This window comes from Sphaeramia orbicularis, chromosome 3 (assembly GCF_902148855.1).
Source record: "Sphaeramia orbicularis chromosome 3, fSphaOr1.1, whole genome shotgun sequence".
Classification (NCBI taxonomy): domain Eukaryota; kingdom Metazoa; phylum Chordata; class Actinopteri; order Kurtiformes; family Apogonidae; genus Sphaeramia; species Sphaeramia orbicularis.
This window is the reverse complement of record NC_043959.1, coordinates 6,903,141-6,924,672: the sequence shown is the minus strand read 5'-3', so window position 1 is coordinate 6,924,672 and position 21,532 is coordinate 6,903,141. Positions and strand designations below refer to the sequence as shown.

The following is a 21,532-nucleotide window of genomic DNA, read 5'->3' as shown; positions in this document are numbered from 1 at the left end:
TGCTGAATACAACATGAAGGTTGTGCAACTTGTACAAACACAGTTGATAATGTGAACCAGAGAGGCAGAGAAAATGAGCCATTGTGTCCTATCATGAACTCAGCCTTTGGCTTAATCAACAGCGGTGAGATGATCCCAAAGGACACCACATAATTATGATGACTGACCACCTACAGTGGCCACAGGGCACAGTGCTGCCAGTGTGTGTGTGTGTGTGTGTGTGTGTGTGCGCTCTGCTGCTACTGCACATTTTCCTGACTATAATAAAGTACAGAGCTGTGGTGTGTTTCTGCACAGCTGAGGGGAAGGAGGAGATGAGTCAGTCACCTTTGTCCTCTGGCTTCTTGACCTTTGGCCTCTTAAATGCAGCCAATATGTGATTACACCATCAATAATGAGCCTTCCTTCGTCATCGCACACCAAAGCAGGAGCCTCCGTTATTGACTCGTCTCACTTACTCAAATTGAACAGGCTTTATTGATATGAAGCACTGGCTGCTGAAGCACTGTGGTTATTGATGGAGACTACAACAAGCACCCACTTATACAAATTTGGGTAAATGATTTGAGTGCTCGTGTCCCTGCGCAGAAAATGCATGCGTGCATCATCATGGAAAGCAGCAAGAGGCGATGAAAGATTGATGCTCAGCCAAGACCTAAATCATGCATGCAAATGGATATGTTCTGCTAATGTACCGTATAGGAGAACTGGGCACCCTGTGCACTCTTGCAGATACAAAACAGATGTTGAAAAACACAGAGACCTCCCCAAATTAAAGGCATTAGGTAGGCAGCAGAATAAACACGCATATGTATCCGATCCTTTAGTCAAAATTCACCTAAATGGATTGGTTTATCACCGGTTTATAATCCTCTTTATCCTTTATCTGTAATCTAATGCAACAAGCCCCGCCCCTCGCACGTATTGTAGTTTATTTTAGCATCGATCCAGCTGATGTCATCATGTCTATGCGTGTGCTGATGTAAGCACAGACAGAGAGAGCCTAGACAAATTTCGGCCATTATAAGTAAGTGGGAAAAAAAAAAAAAAAGATTTTAAAAATTCATTAAAAATTTGAACTTCCCAAAATGTAATCACATGTATTCTGGGTCACTGGCAAGCTATAAACCCAATCTGGTATGAGTTCAACCAATAGTTTTGCTGCTAAAGTGTTAACAAACAAACAAGAAACAAATCGAACCAAAAACAATACCCCTTGCCTCCCCTTCGGGGGACGGGGTAACTAGAGTGCCCAATCATCAAAACATCAACATCCACTTATAGTTTTTTTTGAAGGAGGATGAATCTGCAGGAACATCTGACCAATATACAAACATGTAAAGTGCATATACTTTAATTAACATATGAGAATTAACCTTCGAAGGCAACATGACAGATTCACCCTTCATTGAAAATCTCGTTAGAAAGTGAACACTACAGGTCAGCTGGTGCGACAATAAAGGGCCAAGCGGCAAGAGCCAGCTGGCTGCCATGGTAACCACATTATCACTTTATTAGGGCTTCTACAGGACAGTATTAAAGAAGTGCACTTGCCGATGTGTTCCTGGATTTAGGTGTTTGTGAAACTTTTAATAATCAGACAAAAGTCCTAAAAAGTTTATTTTTAGTCATAAAATGTATTTTTAGAGCAATTATTAAAATATGTAACTGTAAGGCTACAGCTACTGCAGGCTTGAGTTCCTCTGAACCAGGTACAGTTGGTCAAACAATTAAAACCAACAGCTCAACTCAACCTTACTCCCTTTTTTATTTACATTGAAGATGAAATAATGTTCTCTAAGTCCAACTTCAGCTTCATGTGTAATGTTCTATGAAAATACACTATATGGACAAAAGTATTGGGACACATTTAATTCAGGTGTTTCTTTTCTAACGGGTCTAGGATACAAAACAATGACTAATGTGATAATATAGTTTTATACTGTGATAAATATCATTGCATTGCATTGGTTTTGAATTTGTTTGTTAAACATTGATTTTGTTTTCTTTTTTTTATCCATGACTATGATTTGAAATGTTCTACCTCAAAATTTCTAAAACTGACTGTAAATAATAATTTTCTCTCACAACCAACCATCTACTTTCTTCACATCTCACTTAGGAAGAAAAATCTCCCATTAAACTTCAAGGAAATATTGATGTGTATAAACTATATGGACAAAAATATTGGGACACATCATGGCTAAAGCTGTAAGATGTCCTGTTCATGCTGATTTGAGATATAAACATCAATATTTCCTTGAAGTTTAACAAAATTAACCAATGCAATTCAATGATATCTATCACAATATAAAACTACATTATTATATCTGTCATTATTGTTTTGTATCCCAGACCCCTGTTAGAAAAGAAACACCTGAATTCAATGTGTCCCAATACTTTTCTCCATATATTGTATAATGTTAAGGTTAACTCACTTTATTATCTCCATAGGGAAATCCAGTCTCTGCATTTTAATCATCCTGACCTGAACAGAACCTAGCATTAGCATTAGTCCATTAGGAGCAGTAAGTGTTCTAACTCCATATTCATAGGTGAATTAACATCTTTACCCAATTTTAATGAAAATAAGATGGAATGGAAACAGTGCAGAGAGAACAGGCAAACTGAAGAGGAAGGTGCTGGTCCAGCTGGGGGTCCAAGTAAGAACCTTCTAGCTGTGAAGAAGAAGTCCTACCTATGCCACCATGCATCGCATTCATAAAGCTAACGTGGATATTATTCTCTACTTTGCAAACTGCAACAACTGTTCAAATGTTCCAGTTTGTATCTATTTTCATCTATGCACCATCTTATATTTTTATTTTATCATAAATATCATGAAGTGAAGTGGCCTTGATTCTGTAGCCTAATTCCCACATTAAGTTCAACTTATGGAAACTCATGATATTACCATGTTTTAATAATAAGTTTCCTCTTCTTTGTCTCACCATTGCTTCTCCATATCCTGAATGTTTTACTGAGTTTTTTAAAAGGATATTCATGCACACATGCAGCCTTGAAAACTCTCCAGCAGGTTTTCTGAAACTGTTTCTTAAACTTCTTGCCTTAAATGTGCTAGAAAATTGAAAAGAAATGAGTGAAGCAGCAACATTAAAGGCAAATTAATTAATTAATTAATTAAAAAGGAAAAAATACATAAATACATATATATGTATATATATATATATATATATATATATATATATATACATACTACCCTATACAGCAAAATAGAAAGTTTTCTCAACATTGTGGAAAACAACATGACAAGGGGACAATCAATTAGAAGGCTGATGACAGGTGAGACAGCTGTGCAATGTGCTGTAAGTCACTGGCACCACTTCAAAATGAGGCCGGACTGAGACAGGATGTGCCATTTGGCAAATGTGTGTTGTGCCAATTCCCCTTTCCTCACATCGTATTTGTGCATGTGTCCGTTGTGCATTGTTAGTGGGACAAGTAAAGAAGGGGAGGCATGGAGGTGAAGCAGAGCAAAGCTAAGAGCAAGGACGTTAAAATAAGGAATGTACAGAAGACAGGCAGAGCTCAATCACGTAGCTTCTTTAAAGACTGCTCAGGTTTATTTTTAGGGAATTAAAGTTCAGAATACGGAGCCACAGCAAAGATAAAACACAAGCATATATTCTATTCATGCTCTTTTCATTTAGTGCAGAATCGGATGTAAGAATAAAATACATTTTTGGATTCAGTCGATCTCCATTTAATTGACTTGATATTAACCCAAAAAGACCCAGTGCTACTTTTGTGGCAGATCCCTCTATTGAACCTTTTTTAAGGAATTAATCACCATTTATTATAATATTATCCTCTGAAGTTTGCATTTTCAGTAGGTACATCAGGTATTTTCCTATATTCAATTTGCTGATCATGTAGATCTTCATTAATTCAAAGGTTACTAGATCAAATTTGAGAAAATTTTGAAAAAAGTGACCATTTCAACAAAATATATCATTAACTGAACATAAAACAAGTGTCTCCACCCACTGTCATGTATTAAACATGGGCTTTACAGGTGAATCAATGCTGTAGAAGATGACAGTGTTTCCATGGTAACTACAGAACCTCTGAACATCCAAATGGGTCATATCTGATGACCTTGAAAAGATGACAAACAGCGTTTTACACCAGTTATTTTCATGTATTGATAGGATTAGTGGATCGACAGGTATTAAACAGTTTAGATCAGTAGATGCTTATGGTCGGCGGTGGATGTTTGGGTCTTTATTGATTAATTCATAACAGAACACACGGTCTTTCCCATGGATGCCTGAAGATTGACCTTTGACCTCATCATGAAATAATTAGAGGCACTAATTGATCTAATTAGGTAAAAAAAAAAAAAAAAAAATCCACACATTTGAACCATTTCAGTTGCGACTAATAACAGGAGTGTGGGAAAATGTATTTAGGACAATATGAATGAATAAAACCAGGCATATTAACACCTGCTGATGACTTTCCTTACAGTCGCAGTTGGTTGGCTGGACTTTTCATGGTGCATTGAGTGTCACCTATACATTCAGAAAGCTACACTTAAAAAGCCACAACAATTGTTAAGGTTTATATATTTCTCTTATTTGTAATTGTTTAAATCCACAGGCCTGGATTTAGTTTTTTCTAATAATTAGAAGCTAAATTCATAAAAATAAAAAAAATAAATATAAAAATAATATTTATTTCAGTATAGCAGGATTAAATATATCTGAGATTTTTGTAAATGTAATCATTTTGCTTTCAATGTATCCAGATATCTAATAATCCAATGTATTGCAGATCAGAGCCCCGGATTTTGATGAGATTTTCAGGAAATGTTGATACTGGCACAAGGAACAAATGATTAAATTTTGGTGGTGATCAGGGGTGGGGCCACTGGTCTGCCTTGGCGGAGGTCTGCGCTCTCTTTTCTAGAAAAGCACTCGTAGAGCGTAGACCTCTGCCAAGGCAGATCAGTGCCCTACCCACCCACCCCGATCACCACCAAAATTTAATCATTTGTTCCTTGTGCCAGCATCAATGTTTCCTGAAATTTTCATCCAAATCCATCCATAACTTTTAGAGTTATCTTGCACACAGACAGACAGACAAACAGACAAACCAACGCTGACAAAAACATAACCTCCTTAGTGGAGGTATTAATAGTAGGCACCAGGCATTAATATTAGCCTGCACATTCTACAGCATTATTTCAACAAAGTAATGTAACAAAAAGTTTTCTGTTTTGCGCTACATGATCACCCACCCATGCGCCAATGTCTCTCTAGGTGTTTTACTAATACTTAAAGGTTAACTGTGTGTACTGTGTATGTGAACTAATGCTATGTAGTGTGTGGGTGTAGCCATAATTTTAAAAATATTTCAAATTTTATGAATGCTGGGATTTTACATCTTAGTTGAAAAATAGCGTTTTTGCTAATACCGGCACAAATACAGAAATGTTCATTAATTTGTACTTTCCCTAGGGCTGGGTAAAAAAATCGATTTAATTGATCTTAGATCGATCTCATTGTAATTTTGCGTAATCGATTAATAGTGGATTAGATCAATTTTTCAGAGCGGGACTGGAAGTATGCGTTTTGCAAACCCCTGGGGAAGACTTGGTCTCATTCGCGAAAAAGACACGGTGGGGAAACGCCCTCCACTGGAGGTCCTCTGGCCTCAAACTCGAACCCGCAGTGTGAAGGAATTGGCCGCCCCGCGAGTCGCAGAAGCCGGTCGTTCTTGGAATAATAACTTGGATCCACACTATCACCTATGGCTGAGTATGGAGTTAGAGGAAGAGGAAAGCGACAATACCTGACGGCTACACTACCCCCCCACCCCCCAACCAACATTCACGGAGCGCGTGTACCCCCCCACCCCCATTGAGTAGTAGCCTCCAGCCATAAAACAGAATAAAGTTAACGAAGTCCGTTCTGAGCCACTGTAAAAACATGGCAATGTTTCTGTCCCGTTCATTATTTAAGAGCCCATTCAGCAATTTACTGCGGAAATGTCATATTTATTTCCTTTCTAATATCAATATTGGTACCAATATTGATCTGTTGCATGACTGCAGTACTTAAATAATCAGGTTACAACTCAAAATTGTACTTTGTATCACTAAATTACTCTGAATCAATCAATTAATACTGAATCGAATCAATATTGAATCGAATCGAATCAAATCATGATTAATCGATTCAGAACTTTATGACTCAAAATCGAATCGATTATGGAAACTGGCCATGATACCCAGCCCTAACTGTCCCTGCTAAATAAATAAATACATACATACATACATACATACATATCTGTGCAAAATGGTACCATGTTTAAATATCCTTGTAACCAAATGAATATTAAACCTAACTGAATCAAACTCAAATGGAATCTTGTGAATCAGGATCAGACTGATTTGGTAAAGCAGTGGTGATACCCAGCCCTAGTAAATGAGAAACAAGTAATTGTAAAGCGCTGAGACTGGAATGAGGGCTATGTTTTGGCTTAAACTCATTAAAATACGTCATGCTAAAAGTGGACAGCAAACTAGCCAGAGGCTGTGCAGCTGTTAATGTGTCAAACATTGTCAAGCCTTTTGAAACATTTTACGAAGACATTCATCTTGTGTTCCTTCTGGAGTTCTCACTTCAGATAGACAAGATGATTATCAGCTATGGTCAACAAGAAGAGGAGCTAAAACAAATGAGAGAAGGAGAGCTGAAATGATGTTGAGGCAGAGCTGCAGACACAGATACAGTTTGCTCTCCTCATTTGATGCTCCATTTAGCAGAATTGCAAAATAAACCCATCCCCAGTGCAGTGCTGCTTACAAACACACAGTCATTATGGAGTTGTATAGGAATGGGGAAAAAATACAAAAGTGCAAGCTCAAAATAGACTTTTCCTCTGACTGGGTTTTTCAGCAGCTGTGATATGACTTGTAATGTGCAAGGGTACAACAGAGACTGAAATTTCAACAATAGTACTTAGCACATGACATTTTCTCCAATACTCTAGCAATGTTTAATCATCAATTCAGAGGGAACTCGCATTAGTGAGACACACACCAGCACTAAAGATTATTTCAAGCCATTTTAAGGGAAACAAATCCTTATCATGGAGGAGCACAACTCTAACAGAGGATTGGAACAGCTTGCATGATACACAATTTGTTTTTAAAGCAGGCTGCATAAAAATCTTTGCAAACAATTGAAGGAATCTATCCAGCACTTTTTACTGAACCCAAGCTCCAGGACAGGATTTCCAATTCTAGTGCATATACGTGTAGAAACAGGTCATCCAGAAGTATTTTGTCTTCATATAAATAAATGTTTTTCATACATTTACATTTTATCACAATAGTTGCATGTTTAACCACTAGGGGATGGTAATGGCCATACTTTAAGGCAAAAAAACAACAACAACAACAAAAAACACTGAAGAATCTATATTCTAAAAGCCAAGTGGCCTCTGTGTGAGTGCATGTATGTATGTCTCGGGATTCATGCAAAAAAAAGGGCTGACTGCTGCAGTTTGGCAAACTTATGTATTTTTGGTCAAGGAACAGACTAGCGAAAATGACAAGTTGATAGGACCAGTATTTTGAGAGAAATTAGTAAGTTTGGAATACGATAACTTTACAATCACAGTGCTATACCCAGAACGCTTTGGTGGTGACTGCTGGACAGATGTGGTACAGCATGCACACAACAGCATAAAAACTACCACATCTAGAACCCATGGATCCTCACAGGTCAAAGTGCTAGTTATGATATAAAAAGCTCTCCAGTGAACCCTCAGATAAACTGTTACAAAAGTGTATCTATGTAAGACATGTTTTAAACGGTTTTAAAGGTAATATTGATTATCCAAACTGTCAACAGAAGGTGGATGTCAGGAACCAGGATGCACTCACCGCTACTAAAACTACCAACAAAGCAACACCATGTATCCACAGACTGTATCGGTCACTGAATAAAGTATGAAATTCTAGGTTTACACACATCTGTATTATGGTATCATCAAGTTTTCTTTTTCAACCTAAAAGGCTACTTTTTACATTTTAGCTCTGTTAGCTTAGCTCTGGTTCAGAAAACAGCCAAAGCAAAACAACAAATCACCTCTTTTTATGTAGAGTTTGTCTTGTAAATAGCAGCACTAAAGATCTGTTTGGAATTGGCAACTTAGAAAAGACAATAACATCACATAATAACTTTATACCTTCGTAAACCTCATAATCAAATTCACCCATATAGAAGAAATGCTGCTATTTTAGCATCAAACTCCATTCTGTTCATTTAAATCTGTGTCCAGTAGAGAATGAACAAAGAAAACTGTAAAATACAACTATATCTTCACCTAATTTAAATACTAGAAGTAGACCAATATTTTTTTTATATTATATATTTTTTTATATTGTATTTTCTTAAATATCGCCCATTGGCCTTAATTTTTTCTGAAAGCCAATATTTGATCAGGAGTAAAAAATATTATAAGACATTTGATCAGGCACCTGTGTGGTCAGCACTTGAAGTTCAATAAATTTTAAAAGAGTACTATGTGTATGTGTATTAAAAATTTCATTTAGTTGCTTAAATATCTGAGTGTTTCAGTTGTATTTTATGGTCAATGTGCTTTGAAAAAAAAAACAAAAAAAAAAACAGCCTTAAATATCGGCCTAAAAAATCAGCTGTAGATATCGGCCATCAGCTGACCAAATGTTTTAAAACCGACATCACCCTTTGAAAATCCCTAATCGGTCGACTTATATTAAATACAGCATACCATCAAAGGCAATTTAGTTTAAGTTATAGCATGAATAATGGTTTGAGTAATGGATTATATTATACTGTCAAACTGAGCTGTTTAAAATACAGAATAGGATGTTTAATGTCTATTACCTCTGTTTACATGATAATAGAGCCCTAAATAGACAATTAAAACCATTTGTCATGAAAATGTAGCTCATTTTACAGAAAATATGAGTTGGTAAACCACAAGGATGGAAGAGTCACTGTATAACAGGCCAAAGCACAAAGCGGATTCAAATGCCTGTGATTATCAACGATAATAATAAGAACAACAGAAAAACTCCCCACAAGTGATCCATGTGTGGACAGCTCCAGGTGCTGAAATGAACTCTAATGGACTAACAGAATGAGAACTAAAACCAATTCATTTCAATTAATGATGATTTAATGAATTTGCCACTCAAACACAAATAATGACACAATTCCATTCATTTCTGGCCATATGGCTTCACTACAAGGAAGATATGATAGATAAACACAGAATTCCACTGTCTCTCCACTGTATCTGCAACCAAGATAGGCCCTAGTAGCAAGACAATAAATAAAAATCACATTCATCTGCAACTGTCATGAAACTGTATTTTATATAATAGGTATATTACAACAATTTGACAGCATGTCTAAGCAGAGATAATGCACAGCCCTGAGACACACACTGAAGCTCTGGAAAATTAACTTAAACATCAACCAAAAAACTTTAACCTTTGAATTCTAACAAATGAAAACCCTAAAAGACACAGACTTATCCTTCAAGTTCTTTTTTAAACTGTCAAAAACCAACTCAAACAGACTTCAGAACAGACACAAAATCAAACACAGACATCCGTTGACATCCCTTTTTCATCAGTTAAGTTATATATATATATATATATATATATATATATATATATGTGTGTGTGTGTGTGTGTGTGTGTGTGTGTGTGTGTGTGTGTGTGTGTGTGTGTGCGTGTGTGTGTATAAAACCCAGTTACATTTCAGTGTTCTGCTGAATCTGTCGCTCTTAGGAAAACTCTGACACACCGTGATAGTGACCAGGCTGCTTTTAAGACATCAAGTCTGTACATTTAAAGCTATTTTACAAAGTCCAGACCACTAAAACCTACTCTGGACACAATTCCGCCACATCATCATGTACACTTTCAAAACTGTATGCGTTCACATTTGAGACTCATTATCCCAATCAAAAACTGCAGGGACGAGCTGCACCTCTAATTACATGTAAGGAGATGACTTTAGAGACTGTTCACAAAGGATGTTAGAACTTTTTTTTTCAACAAAACTTCCTCAACAACTACCAAAACAGAACAACAAAGCATTTTTTTGCTGATTAATGGACAGATTTGGGTACAAAAACAGCTCAGACAAAAGAAAACACTTTGTTATGTCTGGCTCTATTATGCAAACAACCTAAAATAAGTGATGCGTTAAAATCGATTTAGCATCATACATTACCAAAATTACAAGTTAAAACCCATCAGTAATGAGTGAAACCAGCAGCGGCCTCTGCTCTCCTTCTGTCCGTAATTATACTGACCTTGTTCTGCAACCTACTTGCTCAAGCAGAGAAAAGAAGACACAGTGGAAATAAAAACAGCTCTTACCTCGATGAGGAAGTCCCCTGTCCTGAGGCCTGCCTGCCATGCCACCCCTCCTTCATCCACCGATTCCAAATACTGTAGGGCTGGGAAGGCAGGTGTGGGTGTAAACTCCTCAATGGGTGTATCCGCTGCAAGACGAGAAAAGGGAAGACAGGAAAAAGGTCATAAGAGAGAGAAAAGATCAGAACTAATACAATTATGAAGTTTTGAGAAATTGGGGTCAGCTAAAATAATATCTAAACACCACAAAAATAGAAAGATACTGACTGAAGAAAGAAAAAGATGTGATGCTCGCTTGAATTGTGTGGGATCTGACAGTGAAAAAGGCCAATACAAATGTGACTTTTACTTATGGGACCTGCCTGTGTTCCACTTTGACAAGAAAAATTAAGTTAATGTCCTGGTGTAATGTCGCTGTCTTAACATCAAAATAAAATTTAAGTTAAGTGATATACAGGCCACTCAGATATGATACATATGGCATGTTTGTGTGTGGTTTCATATATAATAACTCTACTGCAAGTATGTGACAAAAAATAGAGCATTTCACTCTGTTTTCTGTGTTGGTCCAAATACAAAGTGAGTAATGACTTTAAAAGCAATATTTATTCACAAATTCACAACTTCTAAGTCATTTGAAGAAGTTAGTAAAGATTTTTTCGCTTGTGTCTCTGGCTAAATATTTGCTAAGCAGCATTTTAATTCTCCTCTTTCCAATCATGATTATATTAACAAGCATGCACAGAATAGAGGTTAAAATATAAGACACTTACATTATAATATTATATTACATTATATTGTAAGATAAGACAATATAAGACACTTGAGCTGTTACAAACTGTAAAGAATTTATAATAAGTGACGAACTATATTATTTCAACAGCCTTTTGGCAAAGACACTGTACAATATACTAACAAAATACTAATAAAATTCTGATGAATGGCTGGTAAATGCCACTACTAAATGAAGTCGATATCTGAAAGGTATTCACAAAAGTACAAAAGTATGACAATGATCTTTTTTTTAAACTAAATATTTTTTAGAAGATGTGTATCGTTTTACTTCCAGTCTTTATGCAAAGCCAAGCTAAAAAGTCAGATTCACAAGCAACAGGTACAAATATAACAAGTGACTTTAAAAACAATCCTAATATGACCTATAAGTACCCTGTTGCGCATGAAGTTGGAATAAAATATTTTTACCTCTTCTTGTCAAATGATTGTGACAATAAAAAAAAAGTGTAACTGTATGTATATATGTGATCATTGCACCTTATCATAGGTTATTACTGATATGTATGAACAGGAAGGAAAAAGAAAACAAAATTATTCCAACTTTATGGGCACCAGTGTATAACATTTGGTATGTCTGAGCAGTTTTGTGTCTGGATGGTTGCTAATTGTCACAACTAAATGAAATATGACTCTTGCCAATAATGTTTATCACAAGCTTACAACTTTAATTCATTCATTCATTCATTTTCTGAACCCACTTTATCCTCACTAGGGTCACGGGGGTCGCTTGGAGCCTATCCCAGCTACATAGGGGTGAAGGCCGGGTACACCCTGGACAAGTCGCCAGTTCATCGCAGGGCACAACTTTAATTTTTATATTTAATTTTTTAGTGTTTTTGAATTCTTGTCCCTGGATAAGAATTAAAAATAAAACACATTTTCCCTGCAATCTCTGTCCATTATGCTACACACTAACACACACACAAAAATACAAGACATTAGTTTTGGCTGTCAAGAGAAAACACTCCCAAAAAGTGCTTCTTCAAATACTTGAGCATGTATATGTACAGTATTTAGATAACAGCCTCGGGTGTAAGTCTGGGGAACTGCTGTCTGCTTCACTTTGTGTGATTTCTCATGAGATATTCAGAGTTTTTTGTGCACATTTTTACCATCCACTGCATGAAATGAAGAGCGAGGGGAACAATTTATTCATAAAGGCGAGATGAAAGGTGATGAAAAACAAAGCAGATACTGACAAATTGATATATGGCTGTTTATGCAGGCAAGAACCCATGGGAAAAGAGCACAACGACAATAGTGTTCCCAGCCACGCGTTGAATCTAAAGAACGTATAGGATGGACGAACACAAGCTACAACCCAGAGTGATATTTTCAATCCACCATGTATCCACACTACACTGTACTATTACTCCGTTCCCTCACACATGGCTGCAGCCCACCCTCTCCTTCTTTGCTCTCGGGGAGGTTAAAAAAATATAGTGACTGGGAGAAACCAGTGGTGACAAGTGACACTTCCTATAACTCATCCTCATACTGGAAGACACACTCTGCGAGCATGTACGAGGGATTTCATAAGGGTATTTACATGATTGTGATGACTCTGTTTCTTTAGGTCTCTGTCTGCGTGTGACACAGACGGAGACAGAGAGGGAGGACGAGAGAGGGACAGGCACAGAGTACAACAAAAAAAAAAAAAAAAAAAAACTGCAGAGAGCAAAAAGAGGATGTAAGCTTATGTGACAGCTCTGGCATCAGTGCATGTGTGTGCGCTTGGGGGGGGTGTTCACCCCCATGCAGGATAAGCTCGGCTGGGTCAGTTCCCTGGGGGTAATAGCAGTGTGTGTGTGTGTGTGTGTGTGTGTGTGTGTGTCAGAATGACTAGAACATTCCTCTTGTTTTATTTTCCCAAGCCAAATCCCTCTTTCCTCTTTTCCTCCATGTCAGTGCCTCTCTGTGTCTCCATCCTGCCTCTCCCTCTATCTCTGGATCTTAAAAAACAGCAATACACTAAATTTACCTCTCGACAGTAACCATGGTGTAGACCAATCGAATGGCACTGCACAGTTGTGGAATGCAACGTGGATTATGACATGGCGAGAATCGTCATAGAAACCGACGCAGCAGCTCAAATGGTCTATTTTTAGAGCCAATCTTATATGGCCTAGAAATATATCAAACTGCTAAGATAGGCCACTAGCACACAACAAGTCATGTTGTGGCGAAATCAGGTAAATGACTGTCACCACTCCAGGGCAGACAACCTGCCAAACATGAACTTAAAGCACAGTTCCACTCAGAAGGGGATTTCTTAGCGTCTTTTTTTCATATTAAAGATGTCTGACAAGTGGTTCAGTTTCAAGCACACATGTAAAAACAACAGCGGGCATATTTAGGAGCTGCATCCTTGAAAACACATGCCATCACAAGATTTAGTGTCTGACATTTGTGATGTGTGTCTGCACAGAGAAGAATAATAAAACAATCACAATAAAGTTATTTTTCACAAATATCAAAAGCTTTTGACAACTTATTTACATGTATTTTGTGTTTACTAAAAGGAGGGGGTTGTACAATCACTTCACACACAGCTGCAAACTACACATCTCAAACACAAACAGATGTAATATATACAGACCTGAGCTCATGTATGTGATTTTTTATGTAACATGATCAGGAGAATTTTGAGGGGATGATTATTTTTAAATGAAAATATAATAATAATAATAATAATAATAATAATAATAATAATAATAATAATAATAATAATAATAATAATAATAAAATAAAATAAAAAAAATCTTGGAAAGTCAAAATCTTACCTTTAGCCCCGCGTAGTACAAAGCCAAAGCCCTCATTCTCCTTCTTCTGGAGGACCACCGTCTTCTCGTCCACCACGCAGTCACTGTGGAGGAGATGTCGAGCAGAGCGCCCGTTAGCACAGCCCATCATCCGCAGCATAGCCACGGACGCCCTGCCCGAGTGGAGGTTCATGGTGCTGGAGGAGAGCTAGTCCGGCCAGGGCAGGGCAGGGCGACCCCGACCCCACCCCACCCTACCACCACCCCGCCTCCCTCCTTCCCTCTCCTCCTCTCGCCGGGCTGTGTGTCAATCAAAAGCCCTGACAGCGGCCCCGGCAGCCCGGCCACAGCATCTCCAGAAACAGGTTGACCCAGAAAAAATAAATGAGAAGAAGAAGGAAAAAAAAAAAAAGAAGAAGAAGCGGCGGCGGCAGAGGAATAGATGAGTCGGAATAGATGCGTGTCCCTCCCCTGTCGGTTCTCCGGTCACCGCCGCTTCCCGCTCCTGCAGCCCCGTCAGCCGCGTCTCCTGCGCGGACAAGCGGGCTCCTTGGCAGCGCGGTGCGGTTACCCCAGGTGAGGAGGAGGAGGGGGAGGAAGAAGAGGCGGAGGAGACAGGGGCCACTGCTGCTGCTGCGGTGCCTCCAGCCGGTGATGGTGATGGTGGTGCGGTGGGAATAACGCTAAGCCGTCGATGACAAGAAGCGACATCGGGCTGGCAGCGATGATAGCGGCTAATGGCTCATGATGAGGCGGGGAGGAAGGCTGGAGCTCACCGGGGTGGAGGAGGAAGAGGAGGAGGGAGGGAGGGAGGGAGTGATGAGAGCAGCATGGGAGGGAGAAGATCCCCGTGTGGATGTGTAAAGGTGCGCGGTGCTCCGCAATGTGCAACCGCAGCTCCAGAGCCGATTGACAGGGAGGGAGTCTGAGGGTGTGTGGACTGAGTGGGGATGGTGGAGTGGGTGGGTAATGGGTGGGTAAAGGGTGAGCAGAACCGAAAGTTGGACGGGGTTCAGATCATGGACTTAATTGCCCCACTGACTCTGAAGGAACTCTAACTTAACCTCCTAAGACCCAGCTATGGGTTTTCTGACCACATTTGTGGACAAGAGTTTCACAACTTTAAACAAAAAGAAAAGAAAACTGTCCACCACATGATGTTTCCAATGTAGGCACTTATTTAAGTAGAAAAGCACTCGGAGAGCGCACCAAGGCAGCCCCCCCCCCCCACACACACACACACACACACACACACACAAATATAATCATTTGTTCCTTGTTCCAGTATCAACATTTCATGAACACTTCATGAAAATCCGTCTATACCTTTTTGCGTTATCTTGCTAACTAACCAACAAACAAACAAACCCTGGCAAAAACATAAACTCCTTGGCAGAGGTAATAAAAAACAAAAAAGCTTGTACTTTGCTGACATTTCCTGGGTCTTAGGAAGTTAAAGATAGTTTATGTGTTTCAGTCAGAGGTGTAAAACCTAGGAGGCCCACACAGACCATCTGCAGTGGACCAAACCAGTAGAATAACGTAACAACCTGTAACTAATGACACCTTCAAGTTTATGACTATATATTAGTGCAAAAAGTAAAATTACATTCTGAAAATTTTACAACTACAAACTCTCCTTTAAAAAAGTATGAACCTGAAAAAAAAAAGGGGGAATTTTAACAATATTACACTCAGCGGATCTACAAATGCAGAAGACATTTAGTATCAGGCAGAATATTGGTCAAATTGCACTTACATCACTTAAGACTTTTCAGGTTGTTCATATTTGTTCAGGTTATTTTGGGAACAGATAGTTTGTAACTGTAAACATTTTCATGTTATTTAACAGCAGCACCAAAAGTTGGACAGGGTTCCGATCATAGACTTAATTGCCCCACTGACTCTGAAGGAACTCCAACTTAAACATAGTTTATGTGTTTCAATCAGAGCTGTCAAACCCAGGAGGCCCGACACAGACCATCTGAAGTGGACCAAACCAGTAGAATAAGAACATAATAACCTGTAAGTAATGACACCTTCAAGTTTATGACTATATTCATTCATTCATTTTCTTTATCCTCACTAGGGTCACGGGGGTCGCTTGGAGCCTATCCCAGCTACATAGGGGGCAAAGGCGTGTACACCCTGGACAAGTCACCAGTTCATCACAGGGCTGACATATAGAGACTAACAACACTCTCACGCCTATGGACAATTTAGATTAAACAATTAACCTATTAGTGCATGTCTTTGGATTGTGGGAGGAAGCCAGAGTACCCGGAGAGAACCCACGCAGACACGGGGAGAACATGCAAACTCCACACAGAAAGGTCCCACCCCCCGTCGACCGGTGTTGGAATCGAACCCAGGACCTTCTTGCTGTGAGGCACGAGTGCTAACCACTGCACCACCGTGTCGCCCTTTATGACTATATATTAGTGCAAAAAAGTAAAATTACATTCTGAAAATGTTTACAACTACAGACGCTCCTTTAAAAAAGTGTAAACCTGAAAGAAAAATAAGGGAATTTTAATGATAGTACACTCAGCGGATCTACAAATGCACAAAACAGTTAGTATCAGGCAGAACATTGGTCAAATTGCATTTACATCACTTAAGTCTTTTCAGGTTGTTCATATTTGTTCAGGTTATTTTGGGAACAGATAGTTTCTAACTGTAAGCATTTTCATGTTATTTAACTTTTTTACAATAAAACAAAGACAAACATTTGGAGTTGTCAGCATTTATAGGTTATTATGATAGTATTGTACACTTTAGATCATATTAGTCTGTATGTGGAACCTGAAGTGAAATGAATATGACACCCTTGATTGTGAATATCTTAAATGTAAAGTCATCAAATTAATCCCATGGGCCGGATTGGACACTTTGGAGAACCAGTTTTTGGCCAGGGGTGGTATGTTTGACACCTCAGGTCTAATTTGTGTTCTAATGATATGAATAAATTGACCAATCATGGCTTGAAGAAGAACTTTACAACTAAGAACACTGCAAGAGTAGCAAGAGTATTTTACAGGAAACAAACAGCCAACCGTCCATAATGTACATCAGGAGTCTCAAACTCATTTTCTTTCAGGGGCAACATTCATCCTGATTTGATCTCACATGGGCCGGATCAGTAAAATAACATAATAACCTATAAATAATGACAACTCCAAATTTTTGTCTTTGGTTTGGTGCAAAAAAAAAAAAACAGTTAAATTATGAAAATGCTTTCAAAAAAAAACCCCCTGAAGTTTCTTAAGAAAAATAAGTGCAATTTTTACAATATTATGCCTCAACTTATCATTTCTACATGTGCATTATGGATCAGATCTACAAAGACAGTAAAAACTTAGTAACAGACAGAAAATTGGTAAAATTGTGCTTAATTTTCTTTAGACATTTCAAGGTAGTTCATATTTGTTCAGGTTATTCACATTTTATTGTTAAAGGATAGTTTGTAAATGTAAATATTTTCATAATTTAAGGTTATTTCTTGCACTAAAACAAAGACGAAAATGTGAAGTTGTCATTATTTATAGGCATAATGTTATTTTTTTTTTCACATCAAGCTGAGAGGAAAATATGGAATCATTAATTTTTGTAGGTTATTATGTTATTATTTTACTGTAGATCATATTGGTCTGTATGTGGAACCTGAACTAAAATTAATTCATCAACCTTGACTGTGGAATTTTTGCACTTTGTAAATTCATCCCAGGGGGTGGATTGGAACCTTTGCCACTTCTGGTCCCTGGGCCACATGTTTGAGACCCCTGATGGTCCAAATTACAGACTAAAATTTTATAGCAGTAACAATGGTGCATAGAGGAGCTCTGGAAAGCATAAGAGTTGTGTTTGGGAGTCCCTTGCCTGGACCCTTTAACTATGACATAAAAATACAAATTATAAATAGCCATCAAATGCACATACACTGTGGTACTGTAGTTTTCAGGTAACTTTGACTCATTACAGTTTAACACAGCTCCTTATGTTTTCAAACCCAGCTTCTTACATTAGTTTTAATGCATTTGAGCCAAGGTTATAATAGTTTTGGCGTTTTCATCATAGTTTAGTTTTATTTAGTTTTAGTTTAGACTTTTTTTCTCTAATTCAGTTAGTTTTAATTAGTTTTTTAGAGCAGGTTTGATAGTTTGTATTAGTTTTCATTTTTTTCTAAATGCTCAGTTTTAGTTTAGTTTTAATTTAGTCGTATCTTTTATCTTCCTCGCCGTCGTATTCAAATAAATCCCGTACAGGACTCTGCTGCTTTCTCCCAACTTTACTCTCCATGTTTTCAGGTAGAGAAGACGAGAAGACGACTCTAAACGACAAGTGACGAGAAGTGATGGACCATGACGTGTCATACGGTGCCACTAGCTAAAATTGCTAGAGCGAAATAAATCGATTTTGTACCAATCCGACATTGACAAAGACAAAAACTAAGGGAATTTTATCCATAATTTTTATACGTTTTAGTTAGTTTTGTAAGTACACAATACAGTTTCAGTTAGTTATCGTTTTTTTTCTTTTAATTATAGTTTTTATTTATTTCAGTTAACAAAAATGTTTTTTCAATTCTAATTTTCGTCACTTCGTTAGTTTTTGTTAACGATAATAACCTTGATTTGAAGTTTGCATTCTGAATTACATTGCATATTCCCAACATAAAGATCAATTTTAACCTAAATGGACACATAGAAAAGACCAACATTCAGTGAATAATCACCACGACAGGATGATAATGACATAAAAAAAACATAAGACGAACATGACAAAGACTGACTTTGAGGACTGTTTTACACATTGGAGTCAAAGTCTTTGCATTGTTTTTGTGTTTCATTATTATGTAAGGTTCAGCTTTTTTCTTTTTAACTCCAGAATGTGTACTTTTGTACATTTACTGAAATAAAAATAAGTCTGTACCATAATGTTGCAATATGACATTTAAAAAAGGTACAAACTGTGATTAAATAACCTGTCAGCAATTACATTAAGCCTTCTCTAAACGGTCGAGGTAATTTAAAGGCATATGACATAACATGTAATATTATACCTCCATATACCATATATAATAACATATGTGGCATCTTATCTTAGCCCACACTGTTGCTCTTACACTTGTGTCTATGTAGAGGAATAACTTTACTTTAATGTTTTACATTCGCTATCAATATTACATCTACCCCTTTTACCCTCACTGTTTTTTTGGTATTTCTCTGTTAGTGAAATAGCTGCAGATTAAACCATGTATAAAATGGTACATTCCATCTCTGCAGAAATCATGGCTGGGCCTGTTGTGGTGAGACAAGTCACAGCCATCGAGTATGTGAAACAGAAGTGAGGAGGAAAACCGTCAGGGAAGTGGTGCGACGTAAAGGCCAAGTTTGCTATACTGGAGTCTTGGTGTTTGCTGTGTGGCTGCATCATTCAGCTTATATTAGGTGTGAGGATTACACTGAATGGACACGTGGGATGAGAGAGTGCATAAAGAAAAGCAGAGAGAGAGACAGAGAGAGAAAGAGGCGCGACTGCCATCCTAGCAACAGTTCCCTTAGCAACGCAATCTGTCTAGAGAGAAAAAAGGCCCGCACTGCTGACACACTGAAGGTTATCGCCCAGCATTCCTTAACACACATAGCCTACACACACACGTAGTGGGCAGCCACTGGCAGTCACACCTTGATTACCCAAATCTGACAAGGTGGCAGCTTCAATAGGTCAGTGCACCGTGACATGCAGAGAAGGGCCTGACACTTTATCAAAGGTGTCATCGTGTGCAACAAGTGACAAGAGGGGACAACAGAGTGGTTTATCAAAACAAAGCTGAGCCTGAAGGATGTGGGCCATGCTGCTCAACGGAAACTATGGAATTAAGTGTGAGCGTCGCCCCCCCCCCCCCCCCCCCCCCCCCCCCGGAGCATCCTGCCTCAATCTGGGTTTCACTGCAGGATGTATTTGGGAGGGTATTTATAGAGAGGAGGAGCAACCCTGTCTCACAGAAAGCCCATCCATGGGAAATCAAATTGTAACTGCCAACACATAATGTTAACTCATAAAGGCCCAGTGCTACTTCTGTGGCAGTTGCAAAATATATTTTTATCTATATTTAACTTGTCTTGAGTGATTTATCACCATTTATTATTATATTATCCTGTGTGTTTTACATTTTTTTCAGTGTAAATCATGTGTTTTCCTATGTTTAATTTACTGATTATGTAAATGTCCATCAAAGCTCAGATTAAAGTTGAGGGTTATTCTATCAAAAATGGAGAAAATGGAAGAAAATGTGACTTTTTCAACAAAGATATCAATAACTGAATGTAAAATAAGCATCTCCATCCACTGTCATTTATCAAACTCCATGGGTTTTACAGGTGCATCAATGTTGTAGAAGATGACAGTGTTCCCATGGTAACTACAGAGCCTCTGAACGTCCAAATGGGTCATATCTGATAACCATGAAAAGATGACAAACTGTATTTTACACCAATTATTTAAATGTATTGATAGGATTAGTGGATCAGAAGTTATTAAACATTTTAAATCAGTACACAGTAAAAAAAACAAAAAAACAAAACAGTGTCAATTTAACTCTTAGTTGAATTTAACTCTGTTTCATATAACATTTGGTCCCACTCAAAATTAGAGTAAAATTTACTCTATGGCCAGTGAAGGTTTCAGAGTTAATTCCACTAAGTTCACTGTCAGAATTCCCCTAAAACATGTAAACATCAAGATCTAATGCCTAAAAAGTTTCAAAGATTGAAGGTCAAGGTCATAGTGAGCAATTAAAAAAAAAAAAAAAAAATCACTATATCTGAAGATTCCTATTTGTGCTCAGACATCTTTGGACCATTGTCCTCCAGACGGCAAAATAAAACCTTGACTGAATTTGCATGCATTTGCGTAATCAGTTCTACACAACAATACACCATGTTGTTGTGTGACTGGTCAAAGGTTTGTGAGTATGTTCTAGGTACTACTAGTTTCACATTTAAGTACGGATTTTAACTACATTTAGAGCTAACACAGTTAATGTACTTTGCTTAAGGCAGTGGTGCCCAACCTTTTTTGGCTCGTGACCCCATTTTAACATCACAAATTTCTGGTGACATCCAAAATGGAGACTTTTTTTTTTGCTAAAATTAATTTATTTTTGATCATGTAATTGTTTGCTATACTATGTTGCAAATAACCGTTAATTTTAGACAACATTTAGTCTATATAATGTATATTATTATGGATGGAGGCAGAAAAGCCAGGTGTAGATTACTGCACAAAGTGAGAATTTTATTTTCCTTGGTCAGGATATGTACAGTCAGTCCAGCTTGGATTTACAAGGCTGACAATTAATACTGAACAAACAACAACTCAAACTATGAATTATGAAAGAGCTGCAGCATCTGAAACTGACCACAATGAACAGATTGACAGATAAACAGTACCACAGTGCTTCAGTTTCAGCTTCACAGTTTGTCATGTATTTTATGGATTGTGACTGTCTCTCTCTCAACTCACCATATATTTTTTATTAGTATGTTTTTATTTACACTTT

General features: G+C 37.8%; 1 protein-coding gene across 1 annotated transcript in view; it reads right to left on the bottom strand.

Moving 5' to 3' along the window:
• The window catches only part of LOC115439140 (SH3 and multiple ankyrin repeat domains protein 2-like), a 515,551-nt gene that overhangs the window by 105,149 nt on the left and 388,870 nt on the right, over window positions 1-21,532 (bottom strand). Inside the window, exons 17-18 of the mRNA XM_030162991.1 lie at window positions 13,990-14,072; window positions 10,415-10,539 (exon numbers count right to left, since the gene is read on the bottom strand). Coding sequence (XP_030018851.1) covers window positions 10,415-10,539; window positions 13,990-14,072 — 208 coding nt within the window. The remainder of the gene's footprint in view (window positions 1-10,414; window positions 10,540-13,989; window positions 14,073-21,532) is intronic.